At 45.7% G+C, this 26874-nt stretch overlaps 1 protein-coding gene across 2 annotated transcripts; it reads right to left on the bottom strand.

Annotated features, from left to right (window-relative positions):
- abl2 (c-abl oncogene 2, non-receptor tyrosine kinase) lies at positions 1 to 25567 on the bottom strand. 2 transcript variants are annotated; one of them, XM_023821394.2, is made up of 11 exons: positions 24867 to 25567; positions 11971 to 12135; positions 10785 to 11080; positions 9682 to 9954; positions 9345 to 9429; positions 9029 to 9206; positions 8745 to 8929; positions 8416 to 8568; positions 8195 to 8284; positions 7553 to 7720; positions 1 to 5453 (listed from the first exon to the last, which is right to left on the bottom strand). In XM_023821394.2, exons 1-11 carry the CDS (start codon positions 25060 to 25062, stop codon positions 3625 to 3627), a joined length of 3618 nt encoding a protein of 1205 aa, XP_023677162.2. In that variant the 5' UTR covers positions 25063 to 25567; the 3' UTR covers positions 1 to 3624. The 2 variants fall into 2 exon arrangements, with proteins under 2 accessions (XP_023677162.2, XP_023677164.2); XM_023821396.2 differs by lacking the exon at positions 24867 to 25567 and adding an exon at positions 12934 to 15087.
- Positions 25568 to 26874: the final 1307 nt, after the last annotated feature.

A 26874-nucleotide genomic window follows, 5' to 3' on the forward strand; every position in this document is an offset into this window, starting at 1 on the left:
GAAAAAAAAGTTTGTTTAATTTTTATTTATGCATTATTTACACCAAGTTTAACACTGAGAGAACTTCACAGTAATACAGTATCCCATGTAAGATTTAAATTAGAAACACACAAAATATATTACATTAAAAAAGAAAATACAGGTAATGTTAATCAGTTAACATCTGATATTATAAATCCCTGTTAAAAGTTGTATATTTACATTATGTGTTATTTTTTGATTGCACTAGTAAAACTGAAGTGGCCTTTGGTATTAACTCTGATCATGAAAATCAACAATGCTTAAAAACAAACAATAATGACATAGTGTTACAAGGATGCCCTTTCCAGCTTCAAAATTAAAAATAAATAAAAACAAAATAAATAAACTTACAGATCTATATCACAAACACGAAGAACATATCTCCAGTAATAATGTGACACCCCTGTATATACAAATGGAAAACTGTATGGATTAAAATGAACAAAGCATTAGTTAAACAAGTGTTTCCCAACCCAGTCCTTGGGGATCTGCAGGTGGTCCATGTCTTTGCTCCCTCCAAGCTCCACATTTTTGGTAGGGAGCTGGGAGGGAACAAAAACGTGGACTGTCTGCAGGTCAGGAAACATGGAGTTAAACAATACTTCAGGAGAAGGAGGGTCTGCAACCTGGCAATCTACATTACAACGTATAAAACAATAACTGACCAGGGCCATGTGTATGAACATAGGGGTGGGGTAGGGGTGCATTTAGGGAGCATTTGATGGGTCTAAAATGGTAAAATTCAGAGAAAATACTGACCAATACTTATACCAGTTCATTTACTGTAGGAAGAAGTGTTTCTGTGTTAACAGAGTTAACAGAACTACCAGACAAAAGACAAATCAATTATTAAGATGGTGTTATATTTAGTACACAAATAATTATAGTAATGGCAAACTGAGTGTTAAATGACCTTGCATTTGTACGGTAATAATTATGGCAGATGGACCATAGCTGTAGAACAATGCTCAATATGAAGCTTTGACCACCAATACAAATTGTACAGACCAACAATTTACCTGTCAACAAAAATACATTCCAGTAATTGGAAAACGTAAAACCATCAGCGGAAAAAAATATGTTTAAAAAAAAAAAGTTAGTGTATTTCGCTTTGACTTTGTAGTGCACAATACATTAAAAATCCACCATAAAAGGCACAAATGAATTATTGGGCAACATGGTTTCTGGTATCAAGGATGAAAGATTTTTAAACTGAATCCCACTGTGAAAACAAAAGTGAAAACTTTATGCAAGTGTCGCTTAGCCAAATTATCGAACAGACAAAATTGGCTTGGTACTCCACATGTAAACAGGAACGACAACAGTGCAATTTCACAGTAATGTAAATAAATCCGGCAAATGAAATTTGTTCCTGACTGAACTTCATGAGTGTGAGAAGAGCTTCAAATATGGAAAAACTGGAAGGGAAAAATAAATAAATCACCAATTTTCACAACTTGTTCCAGTGTAAATCGCTTAGGTCAGGAAGATAGGATTCTGTATTTGTCAAGAGGTGCAAAATATTTTTATATGCAGAAACCAAAGGAACATACCGCAGCATGTATTATTTTTTACTAATTCTCTTCACAGCTTCTTATAAGGCAATTGCATATGTAAGCAAAGTTAGTAGAAGCTGAATAATATAAAGTGTTATTTTTTTTAGAGTAGGCACATTAATATGGGTGTTAACGAAGAGGAGCGGATAAATGTAGGCCTATAATTTAGATTTTTTTGTTACTCTTCAGTCGTTTTGGTTAAATGTGAACGCACATCAATGTCTTATTTTTCCTCATGAAACATTTCCTCATATAGTAAACGAAACTGAGAGAAACCTTCACCGCATATGTATGCCACATGTGGCTGCGTTCAGTTAGGCTGCCATATTTGCAGCAATGCTGCTTCTGCAAAGGTATATTTGTAAAGGTTTTTCTGAGACTTTGCTGGATTTAACTGAAGCCGATGTTACAGACACTGCATGTTAAACGCCACTCATAGCCAAGAAACGAAAATAGATTGAGCTGCCCTCAAAGCTGACATTTCTTTAAATCTTAACAAAAACCATCATATTTTAAAATTCTTCTAGACCATTTAAGATATACACCGAAACCGCAATTTTCAGTCACATCTAACAGCTCTCAAAAATACAATAAAAATGACATAAGTCTGTAACCAAATCTAAGGCAAAATCTGTAAAGGAAATGTGCCCTTAAAGACAGCGAGATGCAGAAATAAGAGGACAGCAAAGCTCCATGTAGCAAGTCTCCTCAATTCACATCTTCAACACATTGTGCTTTAATGTCAGCATTCGCAAACAAATACATACATTCACCGGAAATAAAATTGCAATGGAAACTGCTTCTTGAGGCTGTGGTGTTTTACAAATTAGCGCTTACGCTAACTTAGCAGTATTGCACTTTCGTACAGATACGTTTCAAGAAAGCAGGCTAGGCATTTTTGTATTTTTGCGGATATTGAATACTGCATGACATTTTATAGATCTTTAAATAAATTAGACACTCTCTTGTGCTTCCAAAAAAATTCAAGTTCAATAGATACAACAATAAATTTCAAAATTCAAGTTAATAAATGGAGACATTCTAGTGTTCAACCAACACATCCAATATATATCTTGCTAGCACATTACTCAAGCTTTTTTATAAACTACTGTGGTTTCAAGGACCTTTATTTCAGAGTATCTGCAATAACAGACACTGAAAGATGGCCTGAACAGAATGGCCAGAATTGTTCCTGGTCATTTATTTATGAGCCCAAACATCGCACATTGCACGCCGGATTTAGTAAGGATTTTTGGAAGTATGCAGCAGTTTTTACTTTAAAAAAAACAAAAAAAAACAAAAGAAATTATATATAAAGACGGGACCATGAGAGCAACGATGCGTGCCACACAGCGAAGGCGCCTAGTTTCGGAAAGAAAACTGGCTGATGTTCGGGATTGGGGCGGGGCGAGATGGGCATGGTCAGGTACCTCGGGGTGAGATGATAGGTGGGATTGTCAAGGGCGGTGTGAATTATATAGGCGGAGCTTGGTAAGAGGGAGGGCAGAGCACAGTTAGGACTTCACTAACAGGTACAACCCAAGTTACACAAAAACCAGAGAATGGATACTTGAAATGGGGTTAACAGGCATTGGTTTCCTGTACCTGCAGGTTGCAAAGTGGGGAGTCTGGTTGCATAAGTACAGGTTGGCCATAGCACTTTATATCAAACCAAAAGCAGGACAAACTCATCCTCAGCACCTGTGATGTCTTTCAGCCATGGGACAGGAAGCTCCTTGAAAACTTTTCCAGTTTGGCAGGTCGTCTTATTCATAGGATTTACACAGGTTTGGGGGGGGAAGAAAGAAAATGGGTGCTGAACAAAAGCTATACTGGGAAGAGTGGATAACCAGTCCTGGATTGGTATATAGTCTTTAGTGTTTAATAAATGAATGTTCTTGTGGGAAAATAACATTACCACCCCCCCCCCAATGACACAAAGCAAACCATATAAAATACTATTTGTAGTGAGGTACTGAGGTTCTCTGCCGTGTCCCATACCGTCAATGCAAAGTATGGGGGTGCGGCACAGGGGGGGCCGTAGCGGCTACCTCTTCACCACGTCACTGATCTCCTTAATGCAGTTGTGCAGATTGTCCAAAGCTGAGCCAGGTCCCGAGGCAGCGGCCGCGCCGCCCCCGGATGACGCCCGCAGCTCCTGCAGGCCAAGTTCCAGCTTGCCCACCGCCTCCCTGAAGGCAAACTTGTTGCGCGTCTGTGGGATACAGTCCACGTAGCCCGAGCAGTAGTTCAGCAGCTGGTGGCCGGCATCCAGGACCTGGCTGCTGGAGGAGGGCTCGGCGCTGCTGAGGAGGGCGCTGCTTAGGCAGTCCGCACACTCCAGCAGTGCCTCCTTGTTCACTTTCTCCACCGCAAGCTCTCTGCTGGCCTTGTCCAGCGCCGCCCTGTCCGGCTGCCTCCGAGTTTGCCGCAGGGTCACCTTAGAGCTGCCGGTAGGGAGTGAGGAGGGAGATGAGCAGGTGGAGGAAGAGGAGGAGGAGGAAGAGATGCCACTGGGGGCTGTGCCATTTGCCATCTTTGCCGGAGTGCTACTGGCTGGCAGGGGTGACACAGAGGGCAGTGGGGGCACTTGTGGTGGCTGTACCGGTGGCCTCCCGCCCCCCAAACCCACTGCTCTTCCCGGCTTCTTTGGCACATCCCCATTGATGTCCGTGCCGCTGCCAGTTGCCGGCTCTGCCGCCCCATCCCCGGCGTTCCGGGAGGATGGGTGGTGCAGGAGGCGCAGGCCAGGTGGGGGTGGTGGCGGCGGGGCGCACCGTGGCTTGAGCGCCCGGGGCCGGTCCCGGTCAGCCTGCTCTGACAGAAGCTTAAATCGGTTCCCCTGAGAATCAACAGCCACTAGGTGCACGTCTGCGGGGCCGTGCTTCAATGTGGGTGAAATCAGCACTGGCACTTTGTGGTTGTGGGGGGTGGCCATGGGGCCTGGACCTGCTGGCTTGCCAGAAGATGGCCATCCTGCTCTCTCCGGCCCCTCTGCACCTTCCTTGCCCCACAGGTGAGACTCAGAAGTGGCCTCGCCCCCAACGCCAGGCACCCTTGGTGCCGTGGCCACGGCCCGGGGCAACAGCTTGGCTTTGGGTCGGTCGCGGATCTGAGCGGTACCCTCGTCCACCTTACGGATGACTGGCTCAGAGGGGAACGTGGCCACGCTCTCTGGCTGGGACGTGGTAGAGATGGTGCGCTCCAGCGGGGGCTTGCTTCGGTTGCGGGGGAGGGTCAGCGTCGCTCGCTCCAGGTCAGGAAGCACAGCTGACATGGACGAGGTGGAGTTCGATCTGGGGAAAGGCTTGCCCGCACTGTGTCCGTCGTCTGCCCCAGAGGGCCTCCCAGTCCGCAGGCCCAAAGTCTTTTTGATTAGCCGGGGAGTGAAAAACCCTGCCAGGCTGCTCCAGCTACTACCCACAGGGGCAGAAGTGGTTCCAGATGCCCCTGTTGTGGAGCTGGGAGAAGCCCTTTGGCCAAAACTGGCCCCGCAGCAGCGTGAGTGAATGCGGCCTCCGTCCCCGTGAGACGGCGAGAAGTTGGCATCATCGCCTAGCGGGCCACTGACGCAAGCCGCGGGTTCGTACTTCTTGTGAGGCTGGTTCTCCATCTCTCGAAAGGAGCTGCTCCTTTTCGGGGGGGCAGGCAGGCTCTGCGGAGGCTGTGGGGATGGAGACGAAGAGGAGGAAGAGGAGGAGGTTGACGACGACTTCTTCTTCATGAAGGAGCTGAAGAAGCCGGCCCGGCGATCCCGGCTGAAGGTGGCCTCCTGGGGGTCTTCCACAAAGCCGGCAGGATACTTGTCCCGCTGTTTCCTTGGCACGGCGGGTGAGCCCCCCCCGCCGTCCCCCAGTGCCCGGCTGCTCGTCAGCCCTGGGGGGAGCCACACAAATTCAAATTACAAACCAGGCTGTTTGTACACAAAGAAAGCCAGAGGCCTTGCCTTCACGGCCCTGCCCAGCTAAACAAGCAATTACACAGGATGCCCAATGCCTAACAAACTTAACAACATATCTACGGAGATAATACCCAGCATAAAAATGGAAGGACTCCATCTACAAACACTGAATTGTTACACATTTCTTACACATACATTAATCTTTTTATAGAGCTCTCGAAAAAAAGAGACCACTCCATATTTTTTAAGAATCTGCATTGTTAAATCCTGGTTTAATCCCAGTTCTGCTGGCAGAAGGCTACACTGCGACGCAGACTGGCTTTGCCAGAGAGAACGACCAAAAACCAGCCAGGGAGAGGGCAGAAGCGGCTATCTAATAGTCAAGATGAACGTCAACTGAATCAGAGGATGACATCAAGTGACCTTCAAACGGAAGGGGAAACATTAAGTGCAGGTGTAAAGTACACTGCTAGGATAGTTTGTATCAGGCTCCTAGAAGCAGGACTAAAGTCACATAAAGGAAGGAAGAAGCCATTCATTAATGAGAAACTGGCTGCAGTTTGCAAAAGAAATATATTTTAGACAGGGGCATACCCAAACATTGCGAAGTGAGTGAAACTAAAAATGTTGCTATGGTCTCAATTTTTTCCAGAGCTGTATACACACACAGGTTTGTAATTATATCTTTGTGGGGACTCTCCATTCATTTCTATGGGGAAAACCTCTAATCCCAACATGACAACCTGAACCCCTACCCAGCCCTAACCTTAACTATAAGTTAGCAAACAATTGGCATTTTAAGTTTTTTGATTGCACTCACAGATCTTTGTGGGGACCTGAAAAATGGTCCCCACAATGTCAAAATAACAGGCTTTTATCACATCGTGGGGGCCATTTGGTCCCCACAATGTAATATAAACAATCTCCAGACACACACACACACGCACGCATGCACGCACACACACTTTATTGTAGTGTTATTTTAACATGCTGCAGTGACACTGCCACACACAACAGATCATGTGCCGATCTGTAGGTTCTGTGCAATACTTTGCTTTGTTATTTTTAGTTTTGTGTAGGATTTTAAATCAATTGTGTTTTTATTTATCATGAATCTTACATTTTTATACTGCTATTTTACAACTGTGCCATTCATTAAATGCTGGGTGAGAGGTTTTTACCATACACACCCCCCTTCAGTCCAGTTTTAAAAGCAGACGTCAAGGAATCTCTGATTTATTTACAGGATGAACATAAATGTACATATATGCAATAAATATACATATACAAATACTCAAAATAAAAATAAATAAAATAATTGAGACCAACGAAGGATGGCACTGTTAGTAAAAGGGATTGGTCATGCTACATGCCTCAGGCATGATACAGACACATGCATGGTGAGCAATCATCACACGAGATGAGCACGACAGATCTGACAGACACACAAACATGCACAATCAAGGCCTCATAGGCCAGTTATAATAGTGTCTAAAGAAAACAACTATAAAGTGGAAATTAGCATTGTAATGTAAGGGGGACAATACCAATAATCAATGTTCATACCGCAGACTGGTGAATGGCTAGTACAATGTGAATTAGCTAATTATACAGTTTGGAGACGATGAGTTCAGTGCTTGTGAAACATCTGAAGTTGTATAAGGTAACGAGGACACATGCCAATGAAGGTTGAGAGAAGAACATACATCATATGCATATGATCATGCACATATATGTTCATCAGTGCACGTGTACACACACACACACACACACACACACACACACACACACACACACTCCATCCATTCATCTTCTAACCACTTATCCTAGAAGAGGTGGCCATGTGTCACTGGCTTGGGCCCTTTGCTGCCTGGGATACATTTATCATGGGCTACTCGAATAAACCATACCAATACAGTATCAGTATGGCTATTAATAAGGGGCTGTTTATTTATGAATACACAAGAGTGGTGTGCCAGGGACCGCCCTGCCAGACAGATCATTGTCTGTGCGTCTCAGTGAAGCATGCTGCCATCATTCTTCTCAGCTTGTGAGCTGGGGGATGCTGGGATACCTGAGGGGCCAGGGGGGGCGGGTTTGCTGTCCAGCCCGCCCTCCAGGTTCTCCTTGTTCTCCGTGCGCTTCTTCAGCGTGCGAGAGTTGGAGGAAGGATCGGCGTCAAACCGGTGTGCTATTCCCGGGGGGCAGGAAGAAGCGGTCTTACCCAGCTCCTCCGCCACCTCTGCACGACGGAGCGATATTTGGGGGGGGGGCAAAGAAAGGGGCAGTTCTCAGACATCTCATAACCATCATAACACAATCCTACACTGATACACATTGAAAAAACTTTCATGAGGTTTTCCTGGATGCGAAGGCAGAGTACCAAGAAAATGTTAATTATTAGAGGCAAACCTCACTGTCAAAAAACATCGTGTTGTGATGCAGAGCCCAGCTAGCAGCAGCTACCCATTGGATGTATTGTTAGGCGATAGCATTGACAATTTTTTGAATATTCTAGCATGTTAGCCTCTGAAAATGCTGAGCAGGTCTCTAGGAGAGTTTATAGAATCTAACACAGCCAAGACAACAACCGGTTAACTATCAGCATTATAACCTTTGTACACTGCTATCTCCAGGTTAATGTGGGTGAAAATCAAAGGAGAAGATAAAGTGTCCACTAACTGGAGAACAATGGTATGAAGAGCAGTATCTGTACCTTCAGAGATACTGGAGTCGTGAAACATCGTCTCAAAAGCCTGGTGGGCCTCAGCAAATGAGGGACGATCCATTGGACTCCACTGCCAGCCTAAATAGCAAAAATGACAACTCTGAATCGGCCAGCTGAAAGGCCTTCGGAAGGTCCCCGAAGGTCATGCAGCTAATATTCAGAGGGAATCTTTTTCCCTCTTTGCGATTACTGCAAAGTGAAAAACTCACAGGCTCTCATCAGCTCGTAGACTTTGGGTGGGCACCCCTCTGGCTGTTCCATACGGTAGCCCTTCTCCAGGAGGTCGTATACCTGGGACAGGTCGATGCCCGGGTAGGGAGACATGCCGTAGGTGGCGATCTCCCACAGCAGGACTCCGAAGGCTGGGGGAAAGAGGAACAGGGTGACACCATGACTCAAGCTGGCTCATGACAAACTCATTCTGCGGTTTGCAGACTCATTTTGTGCTCTGTGTGCGAGTCCATCCTCGCTGTACTGAAACTCCCATTTTAAATACGTCACATACACTCGAGTGAGCTTCTCGGACTTGCTCCCTTACCCCAGACATCAGACTTAATGGAGAAGGTGTTGTATGCCAGGCTCTCGGGGGCCGTCCACTTGATGGGGAACTTGGCTCCAGCGTGGGCTGTGTAGGTGTCTCCAGTCATCAGGCGGCTCAGCCCAAAGTCTGCCACCTTCACCACGTGGTTCTCACCCACGAGACAGTTCCTGGCTGCCAGATCTCTGGAACAGCAGCAAAGGAATGTGGAAAACAATGAACAGAATTCCATAAGACTGGAGAGGAACTTAGTGCCTCCTCGTTTGACAAAGCTGACCTCTTACCTGTGGATGAAGTTCTTCTTCTCTAAGTACTCCATGGCCGAGGAGATCTGGGTGGCCATGTAGAGCAGCACCACGGCATTGACCTCCTCACGGTCACACTCGCGCAGGTAGTCCAGCAGGTTTCCATGGGGCATGTACTCTGTCACTATGTAGAATGGAGGCTCCAGGGTGCAAACGCCTGGGAGGGATGGAAGGGGCCAAGAAAGCAGGGATGAATCACCCACAGCTGACGATGTGATGTCCGCTCTGCGCCCCCAGGTCGCCCAGTTATGAAGAACTGTGAATGACCTCATGGAGTGACCTTCACCACACTCACCAAGCAGCTGCACCAAGTTCGGGTGTTTCACCTCCTTCATCACAGCGGCTTCTTTTAGGAACTCCTCCACTTCCATGGTGTCCTCCTGTTAAGAGTGAAGTAATACTGAACAGGACAGTCACAAAACTACAAATGACAGCGGCTGTGCTGCCCTCGGCCACTAGATGGAGACTAGACACCAAAACAGATGCGTTCAATAGAATTTATTTTCCATTAGACGCCCTGAACAAAAGACAGGAAACAGAGTGAAAGGGAAAAAGGCATTCCTTTTTAAAAAGAAGGCATATCAAGGCTTTGGCACATAACTAATCAAAATGTTAAGTGAGCAATTTCGGACCTTGAGTGTCTTGACGGCCACTGTGAGGTTGTACTTTTTCCAGACGCCGACGTAGACCTCGCCGTACTGGCCGCCGCCTAGCTTGTGCTTCATGGTGATGTCGGTGCGCTCCATCTCCCACTTGTCATGGATGGGCGAGACGCCATACACGGTGGGCTTGTTGCACTTGGGCGCAGGATAGTGCAGCGTGGTCACCAGGCCGTCCGCCACCGTGGAGTGGTGGTGCACCAGCTCGGCCAGCGTGCTGAAGCGGCTTTCCGACGTGACATACACCTGCGGGCGGGCCGACAGGGGGGGCGTCACCAGGCAGGTGCGTGACGGCGGGGAGCACAAGCTCCAGAGCATTTTCTGCTCAAAAATGAGCTAAAAACATTGTTTCCCCTATAAGCCTATACAGACGCTCCATGAGTTACGATATTTCGACTTTACGATGGGTATGATTATTCAATAAATCACACGGGACATTCAACACTTTATTATAAACAGGCCTTGAGTTAATGATTTTGCCCAACTGTAGGGTAATGTAAGGATTCTAAGCATGTTTAAGGTAGACTATGCTAGGCTACAGGGTTGGGGCCATTCCGGAATGCATTGATCAATTTCAGTCCAAATCAGGAAATGGAACTGGAGTTGGAACTTAAATCTCCCTGAAATTCAAATTCAACTCCAATTCTGTTCCCTGTAGTTTTTTTTCCAATCCCAGCTCCAGTTCCATTTCCTGATTTGGACTGGAATTGATCAATGCATTCCGGAATGGCCCCCAACCCTGCTAGGCTATGACGAACTGTTAGGTTAGGTGTATTAAAAAACATTTTCGCCTTATAATATTTTCGCCTTACGATATGTTTATCGGAATGTAACCCCATCGTAATCTGGGGAGCATCTGTATAAAACAAACAGTATTTCACGCAAAATAAATGAAGACTTGACCCTAAGATATCTACCACTGAATATCTTTTCCAATAAACGTTGACCATGTCTACACATGGAGTCTTTGCATGATAATATTGGTGCCTAGACATTTTTGGCACAGTGAGAACCAACAGAAAAATAGCTTGTTATGGATTTCGCTGTTAAGAAAGCAAAATCGCGGGGGGTGTCACCTTTCCGTCAGATGCGGTGTTGATGCGGTAGTGGTAGACGCGGCCCTCGTAGCGTAGCGAGATGGATAGCTGGCCCGGGCTACTCTCGCTCTCGCGTACCAGGAAGCTGCCGTTGATAAGGCTGCTCAGCAGGTACTCGGCGGCGTTGCGCGACACGGGCCCGTGGTACCAGCTGTGCTTCTCCAGGCTGTTGACGGGCGTGATGTAGTTGCTGGGCACCCAGCCTTGGCCATTCTTGGAGCGCACCTCGCTCCATTCACCGTTCTGGTTGTAGCCCAGCACTCGCAGTTTCTCGCCTGGGAACAAGGTGGGGGGGGGGGGGGGGGGGGGGGGAACGCACAGACCTCAGGATTTCACCCCTCCAGAATAACGATGGAAGCAGTGAGGCTTAAGAGCCCACAGTAGGTGGAATTATAGTGCTCTACTGACCAACACCTCATTAAAGTGACCAATGGAAAGTATGCTAAACCAGACATTGACTAGCATGCAATAATTCCACTCTGGGTTTCCAAGCCTTGTCTCTCAAACAGCCACTGCAACCCGACTCTTCTGTTTTTGATACTGTAGCTTGGGGCTGTCACGTGATTTTCTATGTTCAGGAAACAGGTCCTGGCAAGTCACCTTTGCCATTTCTTGCTAACGAACGTGTACATTTTCCTCATCAGATGTATGAAGAACCACATGCACCCATATAAGGGGCTTGAAACAGACTATGAACTACATAGGGAAGCTGTTCTAGGGAAAACAAGGAAATACAGCCAAAAGAGCACCAATCCTGGTCTGCTGCTGACAGGGATTACAGATGATCTAGTTCTCTAGCCCTCTGCCTGTAAGCAGGGATGGACCAGAGAAGCTACAGGCTGCAGGAGTGGATGACAGTTGCATGAAACTCGACAGCAGTAAGAGGGAATTAGAAAAGGGAACACTGCTAATTCTGCTGCCTTTGAAAGCCCATCCTGTGAGTCATCCACTTGTGTTTATTGCAGCTTTGAGATGATTACACATTAAAATGCATTAGGAGAAAATAAGGGTGTGGCAGACTTCAGAGTCTAAGACGTTCTGACTCACAGGCATGGAATTATTTCCATTTCATAGAAGGTGGCACCAAGTAACCAAGTAACAGTATGTTTTGGGGGGAAAAAACAAACCATGATGCATTAATACCATAGCGAGGAGGAGAAGATACCTTTCGTGATGCTCAGCGTGTTATCGCCACTGGCAACAAAGTCGTAAAGCGCAACAAAGAGGTTGGGGTCGCTCTCGGCAGCGCCCAGCAGGTTCTCCTTGGAGCTCCAGCGCACGGCTTCGGTCAGCGCTGCAGAGTCCAAGGTGAAGGGCCGGTGAAGGGCCTCTGTGGAGAGCGGAGGAGCGGCAAGATGAAGAGATTGGGTTTGGATCAGGGCGAGGCAAGAGTGGTCACAGATGGTGGGATGAATAAGAGAAGAAGGAGGGCTAGGAGAGATGGGCTCAGAGCCTTTTGGGGAGATGAGGAGAGGGGGATGACAGCGGTGAAAAGAGGGATACAAGAATAATCATGGAAGCTAACTGCTCCTAAATTAAAGCTAACAATCGAATAAGATCCTTGCTTAAATTAATCAAGGAGCTGAGATCTGAGCAACCATCTTCTCTTCTTAGCAGTGGCTCAGAAATCCTGCATTCATAATGGCCCCAGGAACGACTCCATCAATGCACTTAACTTTCCTCAGTATGCAGACATGATCCCCCCCAATGACAAAATGCCCCAAATAGCTCCCAGTTTCAAAAGGAACAAATCCGGCCACCAGCTGGGAGTGGAGAGACAGAAAGACAGACAGAAAGAGTGAGAAGGGGATCAGATACAGGGGTATCTGACAGAACATAGCTATTCATGTCCTCTGCCACAGGGCAGAAATGGCCTTTCTTCAAAACTAAAAATCTGTCTACCAGCTGGAGGCAAAGGAATAAAAAGATAGAGAGAGACTGATAAAGGGAACAGATGCAGGGCTACCTGACAGAACACAAAGTAATCAATGTCCTCTGCCGGGAGGCACGGCTGAATAGTTCTTCCTCAAAACTCAAAATCCTTCTACCAGCTGAAGGCAGAGAGATAAAAAGATAAAGAGAGAGCGAGAGAGCAAGAGAGAGAAAAAGGGAACAGATGCCGGGCTACCTGGCAGAGCACAGCCATCCACGTCCTCCGCCGTGAGGCATGGCCGGCTACCCAGGCTGAACGAGTCTTCCTCAAAACTGCTGGAGGGCTGCAGGACCTCCAAAAGCATGCTTTCTCAAAGCTCTCCCTCAAGAACAACTCCACTCTTCTCTGGTTCCTTGTTTTCTCACTTCCCTTGACAATGTTTCCACTTAGTCATGTTAGGCAGCCCATGTATATATAACCTGCTGGGCTGGGGGCGTGGCCTTCATTGAGTACTGTGCGCCTGAAGGCTTGTGTGGGATGTGTTTTCTTCCTTCCCCCGTCCCCCCACACTGTCTGCAGAAAACCATAAAGCCTTACCATATACACACACCAACAACCCTACAGACACAGAAAAGCAAATCTATCTTCCCCCTCAACAGGATGGAGACAATCATTCACGCCGTGTGTCCACACCATATGACCTTATGGCAAAAAGACACAGTGAATCTTAGGAAAGCAATCTGTTACTCATGAAAGAGATGAAACAGCCAAGAATGAGTAAGTCACAGTCCATCTCAAGTCCAAACTTCTTTTGATCTGAATGTTAGCTCTCATTCCGCACAGATATAAAAACTCCAACTACCTCAATTCAAACCCATTTATGGCACTGAGCTAATGTGGAAGGAAGAGAGACACTTAACACACTGTAATGATCTGTTACTGGACAATTACTGAGGAAAAAGAGAGGGCAGGCAACAGGAACAGAAAGCCGTTATTCTGGGAACATAATACCATAAGTGACTCAGTCTCAAAATGATTTACAAATGTACAAGTAATAAACAAGATGGTTACATTTGTAAATCTTGTGATTTTCAGCTCGCTTCATAGCTCCCAATGAGTCAACAATACTACCCGCATTACTAAACCACAAAGCTATACATTAAATTGTTCTGGACAACTTGAAGGACAAACAGAGAGCACGTGGATCCAGTCAGGAATCGTTTGGTATCGTTTCCACTGGCTTCTAAACAGAATATACTTGACCCCAAGACCCAGTGTGTAAGGGACACCCTTACACAGCCCTAAACCTACTCATGGAAAGGAGGTCTGAGTGGCTGACTACTGAATTTCAGAACCAGGTTTCAACCAGAGTGCAATGACATAAGGGTCACACAACAGTTCAAGAAATGTTCCACGTTTAGCAAAACCAAGATATGATGAAAGATACTTCAGCACTGCAATGGCAGAAAGATGACTACTGACGAGCACATTTCAAGAAGCTTTTCAGGGTCTTAAATGAAAGCTCAGATTTCTTGGGTTAGCTTTTCTACTGTGCTCCATGTTGTCTGAAATCTAAATCCATCAGTTAGCTGGAAGCCTAGAACTATTTGGTTTGGGGTATTAGCTTCAAACCAGGATCTATGGTATAACATAGATGGATTTTACAAAAGATTACCAAACCCCCTCCAGCATCTTTTTGCTAATAGTGGAGTCGATGAACAGTCTCAGAGCTCCTCCTCCATTTAGTAAAGCTTCCTGGCAGTTTCTGACGATACTGCTCTCTCAAAGGCGGCGCTGGGATTGCAGAATCCTGACCAGAAGCTGTTTCGCAACCGCGATGAGGACATCACCTCAGCTGCAACCATAGTCCCCTCCTTCCTGGACGTATCTAGACAAGCACAGCGTCTGAATGGCATGAACCTGGAACTGGAACTTGCAGACGCTACAGCTCACACACTTGGTGTGGAGGAATGGTACCTCACTAAGCAGACGATGATACAAAACAGCCAAAAACATAAAGGGAATGCTTTTATGAAGATTATAAGGTGGCTGTGGTGAGAAATATGACATCATGACATCATCAGCACAAGACATCCAGTGCACATACAGTGAAACCCATCGGAAAGTCAGTGTACGCAGCATTCATTTCCCCTCTGTTCTCAATTATAAATGAAATCTTCATTGGGATGACATAGTGTGGATGCGTCTATCACCATATTCTCATGGATATACCAGGATATAATAATATAACCATGTGGCATAATTTAGACAACTTCAGAAACAAAGGTTCAAAGGCAAATTAATGCTATATAAAATCAGTAATCCTAACTTTGGAGAGCACAATTCCATTACTAAATAGATTATAATAATTCCAATTAAACCTTTGACAAAGTTTGAAATTAAGTTCTCTAACCATCACAAAACAGAATCATATTAAAACATAAAAATAAATGACTAAATGCTAATAATAAAAACATCTCATCTTCCATAACTGCTTCTTCAGCCCATAGTCTATCCCTGGAAACGCAGGGCACAGGGCCGGGGACACCCTGGATGGGATGCCACCGCATCACAGGGCACAGGGCCGGGGACACCCTGGATGGGATGCCACCGCATCACAGGGCACAGGGCCGGGGACACCCTGGATGGGATGCCACCGCATCACAGGGCACAGGGCCGGGGACACCCTGGATGGGATGCCACCGCATCACAGGGCACAGGGCCGGGGACACCCTGGATGGGATGCCACCGCATCACAGGGCACAGGGCCGGGGACACCCTGGATGGGATGCCACCGCATCACAGGGCACAGGGCCGGGGACACCCTGGATGGGATGCCACTGCATCACAGGGCACAGGGCCGGGGACACCCTGGATGGGATGCCACTGCATCACAGGGCACAGGGCCGGGGACACCCTGGATGGGATGCCACTGCATCACAGGGCACAGGGCCGGGGACACCCTGGATGGGATGCCACTCCATCACAGGGTACAGGGCCGGGGACACCCTGGATTGGATGCCACTGCATCACAGGGCACAGGGCCGGGGACACCCTGGATGGGATGCCACTACATCACAGGGCACAGGGCCGGGGACACCCTGGATGGGATGCCACTGCATCACAGGGCACAGGGCCGGGGACACCCTGGATGGGATGCCACTGCATCACAGGGTACAGGGCCAGGGACACCCTGGATGGGATGCCACTGCATCACAGGGCACAGGGCCGGGGACACCCTGGATGGGATGCCACTGCATCACAGGGTACAGGGCCAGGGACACCCTGGATGGGATGCCACTGCATCACAGGGTACAGGGCACAGACTAAGGGCAATACAGATACACAAATTCACCTAACCACATGTTTCTGGAGTCTGGGAGGAAACCACATTAACCAGAGGAAACCCACACAGACACAGGGAGAACATGTAAACCCAACACACAGAACTGGGGGCAGGAGGCAAGCACACAGGTTTGGAGGTGTGAGACCACAGTGTTACTCAGAAGTCAGGTCAGGTCCAACCGCGGATGGTTACAGTCAACGGCAAGTACAGTTTGCTGATGCTGACATCTACCTATGCAATCACAGCAGCTAGAGGTAGAGCGTAACTTCGGAATCAGGAAACCGAGAGAGGCTTCGGGCTGCCAATCAGGAAGCAGAGCATGGTTTAGGGTTGCCAAACAGGAAGCCGAGCGAGGCTTTGGCCGCCAATCAGGAAGTCGAGCATGGTTCTGAGCCACCAGTTAGGAAGCCAGGTGAGGCTTTGAGCCGCCAATTAGAAGGATAAGCATGGTTTCACCTGCAAATCAGGAAGCCAAGGGAGGTTTTGGGCCACCCCATCATGTGCAAATGGGGCACGAGGCCCAGCAGCCGACAGCTGGAGCAGAGGCAGCCCCTGCTCCCCATGGGATGGGGGGGTGAGGAAGAGTGGACCTGGTGGGGGAGTGCTCAGCTGCAGCTGTCACGGGTAGGGTGGGGGAGTGGGCTACTAGCATGTAGCAGCTGAAGCTGGCAAGAGAAAGCATGGATGGGGCTCTTCATACGGCAGCTCACACGAAACGGCGATGCACGTGGCTGGGGGGACAGACAGCCTCCGTTCCGGCATTCTATGCGAGCTACAAATTGGCCATTCGTACAAGACCTGGAGCTCCTGCTCACCTACTGTGGGCGTGTGGAAACAGGAACACCCAGTTTCAGACCCAATCTTCTGCCAGATGAAGGCTGCAGCCCCAAAATTAACAGCAATACCTCTGGCAAAGGTGAAAAGCCACCAAATTAGAGGCACCAAGAACCATAATTTCGGCTGGCATGCATGCAGGAGAGGGTGCTCAAACCAGCCCTTCTGCCAGAACAGCCCATTTGACCCATTAGAGGGAGCAAAAATAGGCTGTATGTGGATCCCCAAGGACCAGACTGGGAAACACTGCATTAGACCATAGGACCAAAAAATAAACCAGATAGCAGGAAGCTTGTAATGCTAACGGGCTCAACTGACATCTGACATGTAGGAATAGGAGGACCAAGTACAGCTTTGGGATGGCGCTAAGAAAATACACATAAATGCCATCTTAAGCGGAGGGGGGGTGGGGTAACTAACCCCTCACCGCTGGATGCCTCCATCCAATTCAGCTCTACATTATCACATATTATTTTTAGCCTCAAAGACAAGAGTAAAGTCTGTTAGTAGGGTGACAGCTTCCAGACGGCGCCCCCACACAGGGCAGGACCCCACCAGCATTTTCCGGAGAATAGGTATGTGTTATGCTACATACTATCACAGACAAGCTGATCTTTATACAAGGATTGAAATAACTGATACGCAAGTACGCATTCACCTTTAAAAACGATATGTGCGACAATCGATTGTGGTAACAATGTAAATGCGTACTTATGTGCATTTGCGCTGATATGAAAACAAAATATAATGCATTTTAATCTTTATATGCTAACTACTTCATTTGTGGTATATAGGTTAAAATGCAAGGTATTTCCTTGTCATAGCAGCACAAATGCACATAAAATACATATGCATTTGCGCTTTCACAAACAATCGATTGTCGCACATATTTTTAAAAGGTGAATGCATACTTGCGTACCAGTTATATCCATCCCTGTCTATGTATAATCTGACCATAAAGGTTAAATTCATCAGAGCATTCTATGTATAGCTGGTATCTTCAGCAAAGTAACCTGTAGCCTGTGGACCAACAACAAACTGCTGAAAGAAGATTCTACACAACAAAACCCTTGCGACACCCTGCGGGGCTTGCGTAATTGCTTAATTCTGTAAAAATGTTCCGTTTCATAACAAAAGTCCATTGACAAGCAATGTTTAACGTATCTGCACATATCTTCTGCATAGATATTTTCTTTTTATTGTCATAATTTGACTCATTCAGTTCTGTTCCTGCCAGTTCTGTTCCTGCCAATTGCAATTGTATTCACTGGCACAAAGGTATACAAAACCAGGGCTGAACGATTTAGGGAAAATATTTCATCGTAATTTTTTCCTGACAGATATGACATTTGAGATTTGATTTGCGATATCATTTTTTAAATATTTTTTTTACCACATAAGATAGCATTATAATATGAACTGGTCTATATTCTAGTGCAAGGATGAGAACTTAAAGATATAAATTGCTTCCAACATATATTACTTTTTTTTTTTTTTTTTAAATTAGCAGAGAACAATCAAACATAAAACACTCATCACATAAGCTGTGACTCTGACTGTGTGTTAAGTTACAATTCCAGTAAGAAAAAATAGGGATTCAGCAGCTAACATTGCACAGACCCCTATTAATTACGGCATGATTATTATGGCAGAATGCCACGGTTGTGTAAAATAGATTTGTGTAATTAGGTTTGTGTAATTTAGGTTTGTACACCCATGCAGAGATTTAAGCACTTGTATTTTAGTTTTGTACACCTGTGCAGCAAATTTTGTTTTTACAATTTTTTTTTGTACACAGATTTCACAGATTTCCAACTTCACATTTGCACATATTTTCAGAAGCCATGTTAAAGCTACAAATCGTGATTACAAGTGCACAAACAGGGCAAGAAACACTGTATAATGCACATCCAACCATGTTGTTTCAAATCGTGATTTCGATTTGAAATCGATGAATTGTTCAGCCCTACTAAATGCAAATGTTTGGTGTTTTATGTTACTGCAAAGGAGTTACTAATTAAAAAGCACCCAATGAGACAGCATGTCAATGAACTTTTTAACTCAGAGCAGCTCTTTTAGAACTGTAATTTGGGTTTGAATTTATTACTACTTCTGAATAACTAATATTTTACATAAAAGTTCTGGTTGTTTCTAAAGTGATATATCTATCCATCCATTTTCTGAAACCGCTTGTCCCATTCAGGGTCACAGGGGGTCTGGAGCCTGTGGGCACAAGGCTCAGAACAACCCAGGATGGGGAGCCAACCCATCACAGGGCACACTCACACACCAGTCACTCCCACATAATGTGATATATATTTTTGTAAACAAATGAATACAGTAATGATTTTTATTATAAAACCAACAGATCAATATTTTCACCCTTTCTAAGAGCACTGTATACTGCCTTATTAATGGATATTATGAATTCTGGTCGCTGCATGTCATACATTGTTCAGTACATTGGCTCAGTGGGTAGCCCAGCTGCCTCCACATCTAGGGGATCAAACCCCGCATCCATCTGGTGTGTGGAGTTCGCATGATCTCCTCATTTCTCCGGTTTCTTCCCAAAGATAACCTGTTGGGTTAAAGGGCATCTCTAAATTGTGACTGTATGTGTGCCTGTGTGCCCTGTTATGAACTGGTATCCCATCCATGTAAACCCCAGCTTTGTGCTGGCACTGTGTGGGCTGGGATAAGCAAATATACCCTGACTGGGATAAGCAAATATAGGATGGATGAATATCTGGATGGACTGTATATCTGGGGGGAGGGAAGGTTTTTAAGCTCGCAAGTTGAAATTCAGTTGGACAGAGCCAAGGAGAAACTCTTTCTATGACTCTGAAGTCTTGGATAAAAAGCAAGGAGTCCAGGTAAGTTCTAACCAGAACCAAGCATGGAATCAGCATAACTCCATTTAAAACCATCCATCCATCCATCCATTTTCTCCCGCTTATCCGAGGTCGGGTCGCGGGGGCAGCAGTCTCAGCAGGGAAACCCAGACTTCCCTCCATTTAAAACCAAACTAGATGATAATGGAATGACAATAAGGTATTCCCTGGATGGCTCCATCACCCCTCATACAGTCTCCCTCCCGTTCCAAAAAAAATCTTAAAATCCCAGCTTTATCTGACTTGTCTCAGTGTAATCAGATTCACTAGATCTATTTCTGTGGTTGTCCTTTCATGTACCACCACTAAGTGTAACTGCTTGAATTTTGGTGTTAATTTTGGTTCCAGATCTCCATCCATGCCATGTGTCTGCTGGAAAGTCTGGAAAAAGTCCAGCAAATACTTTTTGACTTATCACACTGAAAATATCAAGTATCTATCTTTTTGAAAACTACAATGAGGTTGCAAACTTTGATAAAGATCACATCTCCCCCAGTTATCATCTACAATTTTCAGCTCAAACTGCAGAGCTGAATCATTTCAAAATGACAAAAGCAAGCTGGTTACAGATTACACGTGACATCAGGGGTGGGTTTGCAATGACACGCATTCCATTCTATTACTTCATACTGCCGTCGCTCTTGTGTTTGCATCACCAAAAATACGGCTAATGAAAAACTGAAGACCGTCGTGTTACAGAACCTGATATCAAAATGATCCTCCCCCACAGCAGGCCTGATTCAGAGAGATCTGCTCAGACTTGTAGTGAAAAATGTTAACTTTGCAAAGCAACAGATGACCATCAAAACAACATCAAGTCAGCAGGTAAGAGGCAGTTCCTTTATTGGGGGAAGGGGACTGAGTCAACTTGGCAGCCATCCTGGCCCTTCTGGTGTCACATAGTGCATACAAGTCAGAAGGTGTGGCCCCCAGCACGAGAACAAGACCCGGCAGCACCCTTGGAAAGCCTTCTTCACCACAGTCAGGTGACCTGTGCGGATGTGCAGGCCGCCCCCGTGCCATGCTAAACCTCACCACCTCCCCCCAGAGAGGAGAGCTCAGTCTCCTGCATTTTTCCACTAAGCGGTTCAACGTCACCCGAGCTGACAAGCCCTCCACCTGAGCTGACAAGTCCTTGAGTGTTCACCCATAGCTGGAAGGAGCCAGGGCCCCTGAAAGCTCAAACGGCTCTTCTGCTCGCTCACTTCAAAGGACCTTAGAGATAATTACAAGCTGGGAAACAAAGCTGGGGCTTTGATCCCAGGCTGCATACGTAAGCTGGGACAAACCCAAGTATCAAGAGAAAAAGACAATAAAACGACAAAACCCCTCACAAATACCCAATGAAGAAGGCTTCCTGGTTTACGTAGTGCATTTCATCTACTGAAATAAAATGAGAGTAAAGGTCTGATACCAGCAGAGAACAGCAGCGGACAGGATTTCCTAAAACCACGGCTATGAACAAGAAAAGGCTGAATCAGGTCTGCTCACACTTGGCGGAAGTGCACCCTTTGTTTTCCTCTGCATCAAAGTCATATGAAACCGAAGGGCACACTGGTTAACATCAAACTTAGAAAACATTAAATCAAACTAAGACTGCACATTGTCTTTTTAAGCTAGGAATGGACTAACATGTTTTACAGGTAACAATCTGAGCCTCTGTAGAGTGTTTAAAGTATAAATGTGTCATACAGAACAGATTTCTGCCAGAATGAAGGGTATCTGTAAAACAGATAGCTGAGCGGAGTGGTCTGGCATTTCGTACATTCTGCACAGTCTTCCACACCTTATTTTCCCCCAGTAAGGACAACACCAACACACCAATCTGTAGTGGGAGGACAAGGGGAGGAGGTGTCAATCTCCAGCCTTCGCATAACCTGAACTTTGGTACCAGGGACCGATATTGATCCATTTCAGGATAGCCAGTAAGAGGGTGGGAAGTGTAGTCAAAATACATCCATGATGAAAGAGAAAATACCACCAAGACCAGCGGGGATCCCCTATGGATCAGGACAAGGGTTTGCAGGGTTAATATTTCAAAAGGGAACAAAAACATGGTTAAGAGAAGAGCGGTGACTTCTTCCACCAACAGTAAAGCCCTTGAATGCTGAACATGTTGTGGTTTGCAAGGTTCACCAGTAGGGTTTTCTTATATTAGAGTCCTGCCCATCCATCTGGGTCTGTGTAACAAAGAATGAAACTCATGAGATCCGAAGGGCCACCAGAAACGCTGCCCATGTTCCTGCTCTCCTGCTGCAGGGGCCTGACAGTCCTAGTTTCCCTATATGCTCCAGCTGACGTGAATCAAGAATTTTGAGAAAAAGGCGGCAGGGCTTGGGTGTGGGGATGGATAAAACAGCGTAAGAGGGCTAAGGAGGGTGATTATGGAGTTGTTCTGCATGAGTGCGATAGAGGGGATTAAGCCCGACATAAGCAAGGCTCCATTTCAAATTAACTTTGGGGCTGGGGGATGGAGAAACAGGAAAGGTATTGAGATACATGGGGAGAACCTTCCAGAAGCATGCAGCACCCAAAAGGACGCGCTGGAGCCCACAATAAGGAACAAAAAGAAACAAAAGCAAGAAGGATGAAAGAAAAGTTGAAGCACTGCTGGTTTTGAAGAAGAAGCAAAGCCTACAGGCCAGAGGCAGCATTCCTCAGCTCACATTAAAGCTGAATGATCCACCTCGCGGAGCTGACAGGATTTTGCTTCCAGCCAACTGAAACAAAAAGTCCTGTGCACTTCCCACGTCACCGTGTTTCTCACATCACGACCGAGACACACTGAGCCAGACAGACACGAGTGACCCGAACACACGTAGCAAAGGAGCAGTCATTTCCATTGCCTTGTTTAAGGTCCTGTCTTGGAGGGGCTTTGGTTATTCGGCAACAGACATGCACTGAAAACTGAAAGCACATAAAGATGGATGAGCAGGAAAGAACCACTTAAGACTGCACACAAGTGTACTGTCAGAGCACATTAATGTGTGCCGGGCAAATAACTACACTTAGTTATTATTTAACCTAAAAGGACAGAGTTCCCTCTAGTGGACAAAGACAGTAATAGGCCACAAACACAATATCTCTGAAAAAGACAAACGCACAATTCAAAATTCTTTGCTTGCTTCAGGCAACGTTAATGCACAGGATCTGAAGCGTAATAAAGCAGATTTCTCTTTATCACAATAATCCTCCTAGAACATGCTATTACAATGAATGCAAATATTACGATGTAGGGCAGAAGGCCATATTTATATTTACATAGTCATCAAAATAACATGGCATTCTGGGTTAAAAATCAAGCATGTAAATCCATCAATTACATAAGAATTACAACAGGAGCAACTATGTACTGAGGCAAAAACAGACACTGTAATGGTACTGTCACTATGATTACTCTCCTATCACACTCACCTTAAAGGTGAATTCCACCATAAACACAATTTGACAATTTTATCGAGACAGAAATCTACACCACTGACTCACAATTATTTTGAGCCTAATTTTTCACATCCTAGGATACGGATAATAACCAACAGTTGCACATGACTTACGAGCTCCCTTCCATAATCGAGTTTGTTTATTCACACATTCTGTCCTCCTGTAGCACAAAGGACAGATAGGAAACTAAGGAGTAAAGGTGGAGGATACATCCTCTCTGCTAAAGGAAATGTCACAGTTTGAGCTTTTCTTTTAAAGCTGGTTAACGGGAGACAATTCGGAATCTCTGCATGAGAGGTATTAATAGAGCTCAGAAAAATGCATCTTGCAATATGAATATAAACATCCTCTGCTCTTAATGGTTATTTAAAAATCATAAAACAGCCATATTATATCTATTACAAGCCAAAGGATTTTCCTTTTAACGCATGTAAACTTTTATGGTAATGAATGAAATTTACATTATAGGGTGTAACTGATGCTTAGAAAGAACATATGAAAAAGAGTGAGAATGTATTTTCACTGAACTCACCCCCGACAACTAGAACACCTTAATGCACCTAAGCCATCTCAAACAGCAGAATGTTTGACTTATAGAGAGAATATCATCTTTCAATATGCACTAAGATACCTGAAAACATATGCTACACCAACTTCATAAAATGAAAACACTTCAATGAAAGTAATTCAATAGAAGGACCAACTGAGCTCTTCAGTTAAAAGGTGTGATCCACAATGTTAAAAGTTTCTGTTAAACTGTAGCTCATAAACAAGGCAGGACATTTCTGAAACTGCAGGTATCAAGATTTCTACATCCTGTCCTTTCTAATCACTGGGATTGACCCCTTTCACCAAAGAAGTTCAGCATAAATTCTTTCAAAATCAACCAGGCAATTAATGACAGTTATTTGGTATGGTTCCGCTACAGGACAACACTGTCAGAAAGGCTTGGTCTGAAAACAGTGTCCATTGTTCAGTGTGCATTTCATTATAAAAATGAACTGAGGACCTAAACAGGTCTTTTATCCTCCAGTTTAACAATGTGCAGGCTCTCCCTAAACACTCAAGCTGCTTTTAAGACTAACAGAGCTCAAAAAACACCCCTGGCCCCTTTTCTTGGGCAAGACCCCAGATACAGGTATATGCACACAACCTCCCTCTAATGCGCTGTGTGTCATCCCCAAACGACAGGGCAGTGTTGTGCTATCTGACCACCTCCTTTTATTGTGCCAGGCATTCATGAGGAGCTGCTGTGGTTAAATCACCAGTAATTTTACATAAATCTAAATTAGTTGACAAGCTGCATGTGGTGTTCTGAAATTAAAGGTGTTTTTTTAAATTCTGGCCATTCCATTCAGGAATACAGCCCAGATACAAGAATTATACAGAAATAAAGCCATGTTAAATATCTAGGCAGTATCATTGATATGCTGGGTGATCAGACCTGTCCGGATATTATATGACTCAGACATGCCAGGGAGCTGTCTAGGGTAAACCGGCCCTAACCGCAGAGCGATCACCGCTCGTTAAGGAGCCGGGTTTCAGCCGGGACAGCGGCTCGGTGGGTTTCTTGTATGCCCGGTCAGCCGAATACTTTGCCCATAATGCTTATGATAGTGCAGCCATGGCTGCTTCTGCTTCCCATGCCTGCGCCCGGCTCTGTCTGGCGGTCTTACCTGAATGCTGCGTGAATATGTTGATGGCGGGGTCCGGCAACGCTGACCTGCCGGGCGGCGTGCCTGTGACCGCGGCTTCCCTCGTCCTTCTGCCGGCGCTGTTCCCCCGATTCGTCCTGCCCTGATGCGGCTGAGGCTGCGGCGGCTGCAGCCCCGCCGAAGCCCCCTCCCCGACGCGGCCTACCTGTTGTCCCATACCGCACCACCCGACACCACACCAGCCCGCCGGCTCTGAACCGAAAGCCACGGGCCGCGATCCCCCCTTGCCCCGGGTTTCACATCCCAGCGCGGCCTGTACCCGACAGCACTGGAGAAGCTCCACTCCCAGAGGCGTGTGTATGGGAGGGAGAGAGAGAGTGAGAGAGAGAGCGAGCGAGCGAGAGAGAGAGAGAGAGAGAGAGAGGGACAGCTACACCCCGGAATCTAAACTACACACAATTTCCAATTTAATGCGATATACGACGGAATTGATCGAAATGATCCCAGGGTGGCAATACGTAGATATGCTCTCCCTGAGAATATCTGATCCGTCAGGGTCGTCCCGTTTGGGTCCGGACGCTACGCGCCCCCTCTGCTGCCGCCATCTTTACTGCAGAGCACGGCTTGTAGGGAGCGGAGCCCACCGATCCCTCAGCGCAGCCTCATCGATGCTTCGGCGATCCCGCGGCGCAGCCTCATCGATGCCTCCCCGATTCCGTTCCAGATTTGTCCTCGGAACCTCCCATACGTCCCCTTACTTGGGAGCAGGCGTGGGTTTTATAACAGAGACTATTGTATTACCGTTAGCATTTCTGTTAAATTACAGAAATACTAGCATGTGAGCAAGGGTTTTGCCTTTTTTAATGTAGAAGGTTCTAATTTTGAACCAAGGGGGTTGGATTTCATAAAACCAAACTCAGAATTAGTAAAAGCGGTTGAAATTTACAGAGGAACCTAAGCTTAACCAAATGAGCTCCATACAAAATCGCGTTTCGTGGTCTCTCAGAGTCCTGCATTGAGCGGAAAACTTGTATGATACTTTGTATGGGAAACACACACTGAATCCTCATCCTTTATTGCAGAACTAACCGGCAGTATTGTTTTATTGATCTGATCATCACCCATTTTGGAAACTACAACAATTTCCCATTTAAATTTACATATTTAGCAAAAGCTTTTGTCCAAAGCAACATACATGTGAGGCAAATAGCACATTGCAGACATACATACTATTACAGAGTCAACTAGAAATAAGTGCAGCTGGATTGAGCTTGCTCAGCCTGTTGCTGTAAGTTTAATATATTGACATTGATTGTCCTTTAATTGATTGTGGTGAGATACACAGGGTGAGAGGAAATCTGTATATATCATTTGGCGACAATGTAGCCTACAAATTGTGTCAGAATTTAGTCACATATCAAAATACCCCCATAGGCCTACAACACTTAAACAATACTAAAAACAATAATTATAAATATTTGATGCCATATTATTTAGTGATGAGTCCAAGAGAATGGAAAAATACATGTTAAAGGAAAATCAAACATCGAAGCATAATATAAACCTGACAAGCGAACAACAACCAGTAGGCCTATCATCTAATTAGAAACAAAGTTAGCCTACCAAAACGGCCTATTTAAAAATGCCAGATTTTAAATACCATGCAATGTTTGATCAGACTGCCCAGGCACAATTGTCACATTCAGTAGGCTACAATGTCTCTTGCAGGTTTGACAATGAGTGTGTTTTGTACAGATGTAATACAGTGTCTGCGAACTGCGGGGGTGTAATGATGAAGCACTTTCCCGTTTACTGTGGTATCCCACACCTGCTGAACACCTGTTGTTCATGGGGAAGAAAGAGCACCATGACCAGACTTACCATAAGAACATAAGAACTATACAAACGAGAGGAGGCCATTCGGCCCATCGAGCTCGCTTGGGGAGAACTTAACTAATAGCTCAGAGTTGTTAAAATCTTATCCAGCTCTGATTTAAAGGAACCCAAGGATTCAGCTTGCACTATCAGG

Source organism: Paramormyrops kingsleyae, chromosome 15 (assembly GCF_048594095.1).
Source record: "Paramormyrops kingsleyae isolate MSU_618 chromosome 15, PKINGS_0.4, whole genome shotgun sequence".
Lineage (NCBI taxonomy): Eukaryota > Metazoa > Chordata > Actinopteri > Osteoglossiformes > Mormyridae > Paramormyrops > Paramormyrops kingsleyae.

What these genes read in the sequence shown, in the direction of transcription:
- abl2 (XM_023821394.2), bottom strand. Translation starts at nt 25,062, where the DNA reads ATGGGACAACAGGTAGGCCGCGTCGGGGAGGGGGCTTCGGCGGGGCTG. An exon ending in CATTAAGTCTGATGTCTGGG is followed by an intron (nt 8,569 to 8,744) that starts GTAAGGGAGCAA and finishes TCTTTCCCCCAG; the next exon opens with CCTTCGGAGTCCTGCTGTGG. An exon ending in CTACGAGCTGATGAGAGCCT is followed by an intron (nt 8,285 to 8,415) that starts GTGAGTTTTTCA and finishes TTTGCTATTTAG; the next exon opens with GCTGGCAGTGGAGTCCAATG.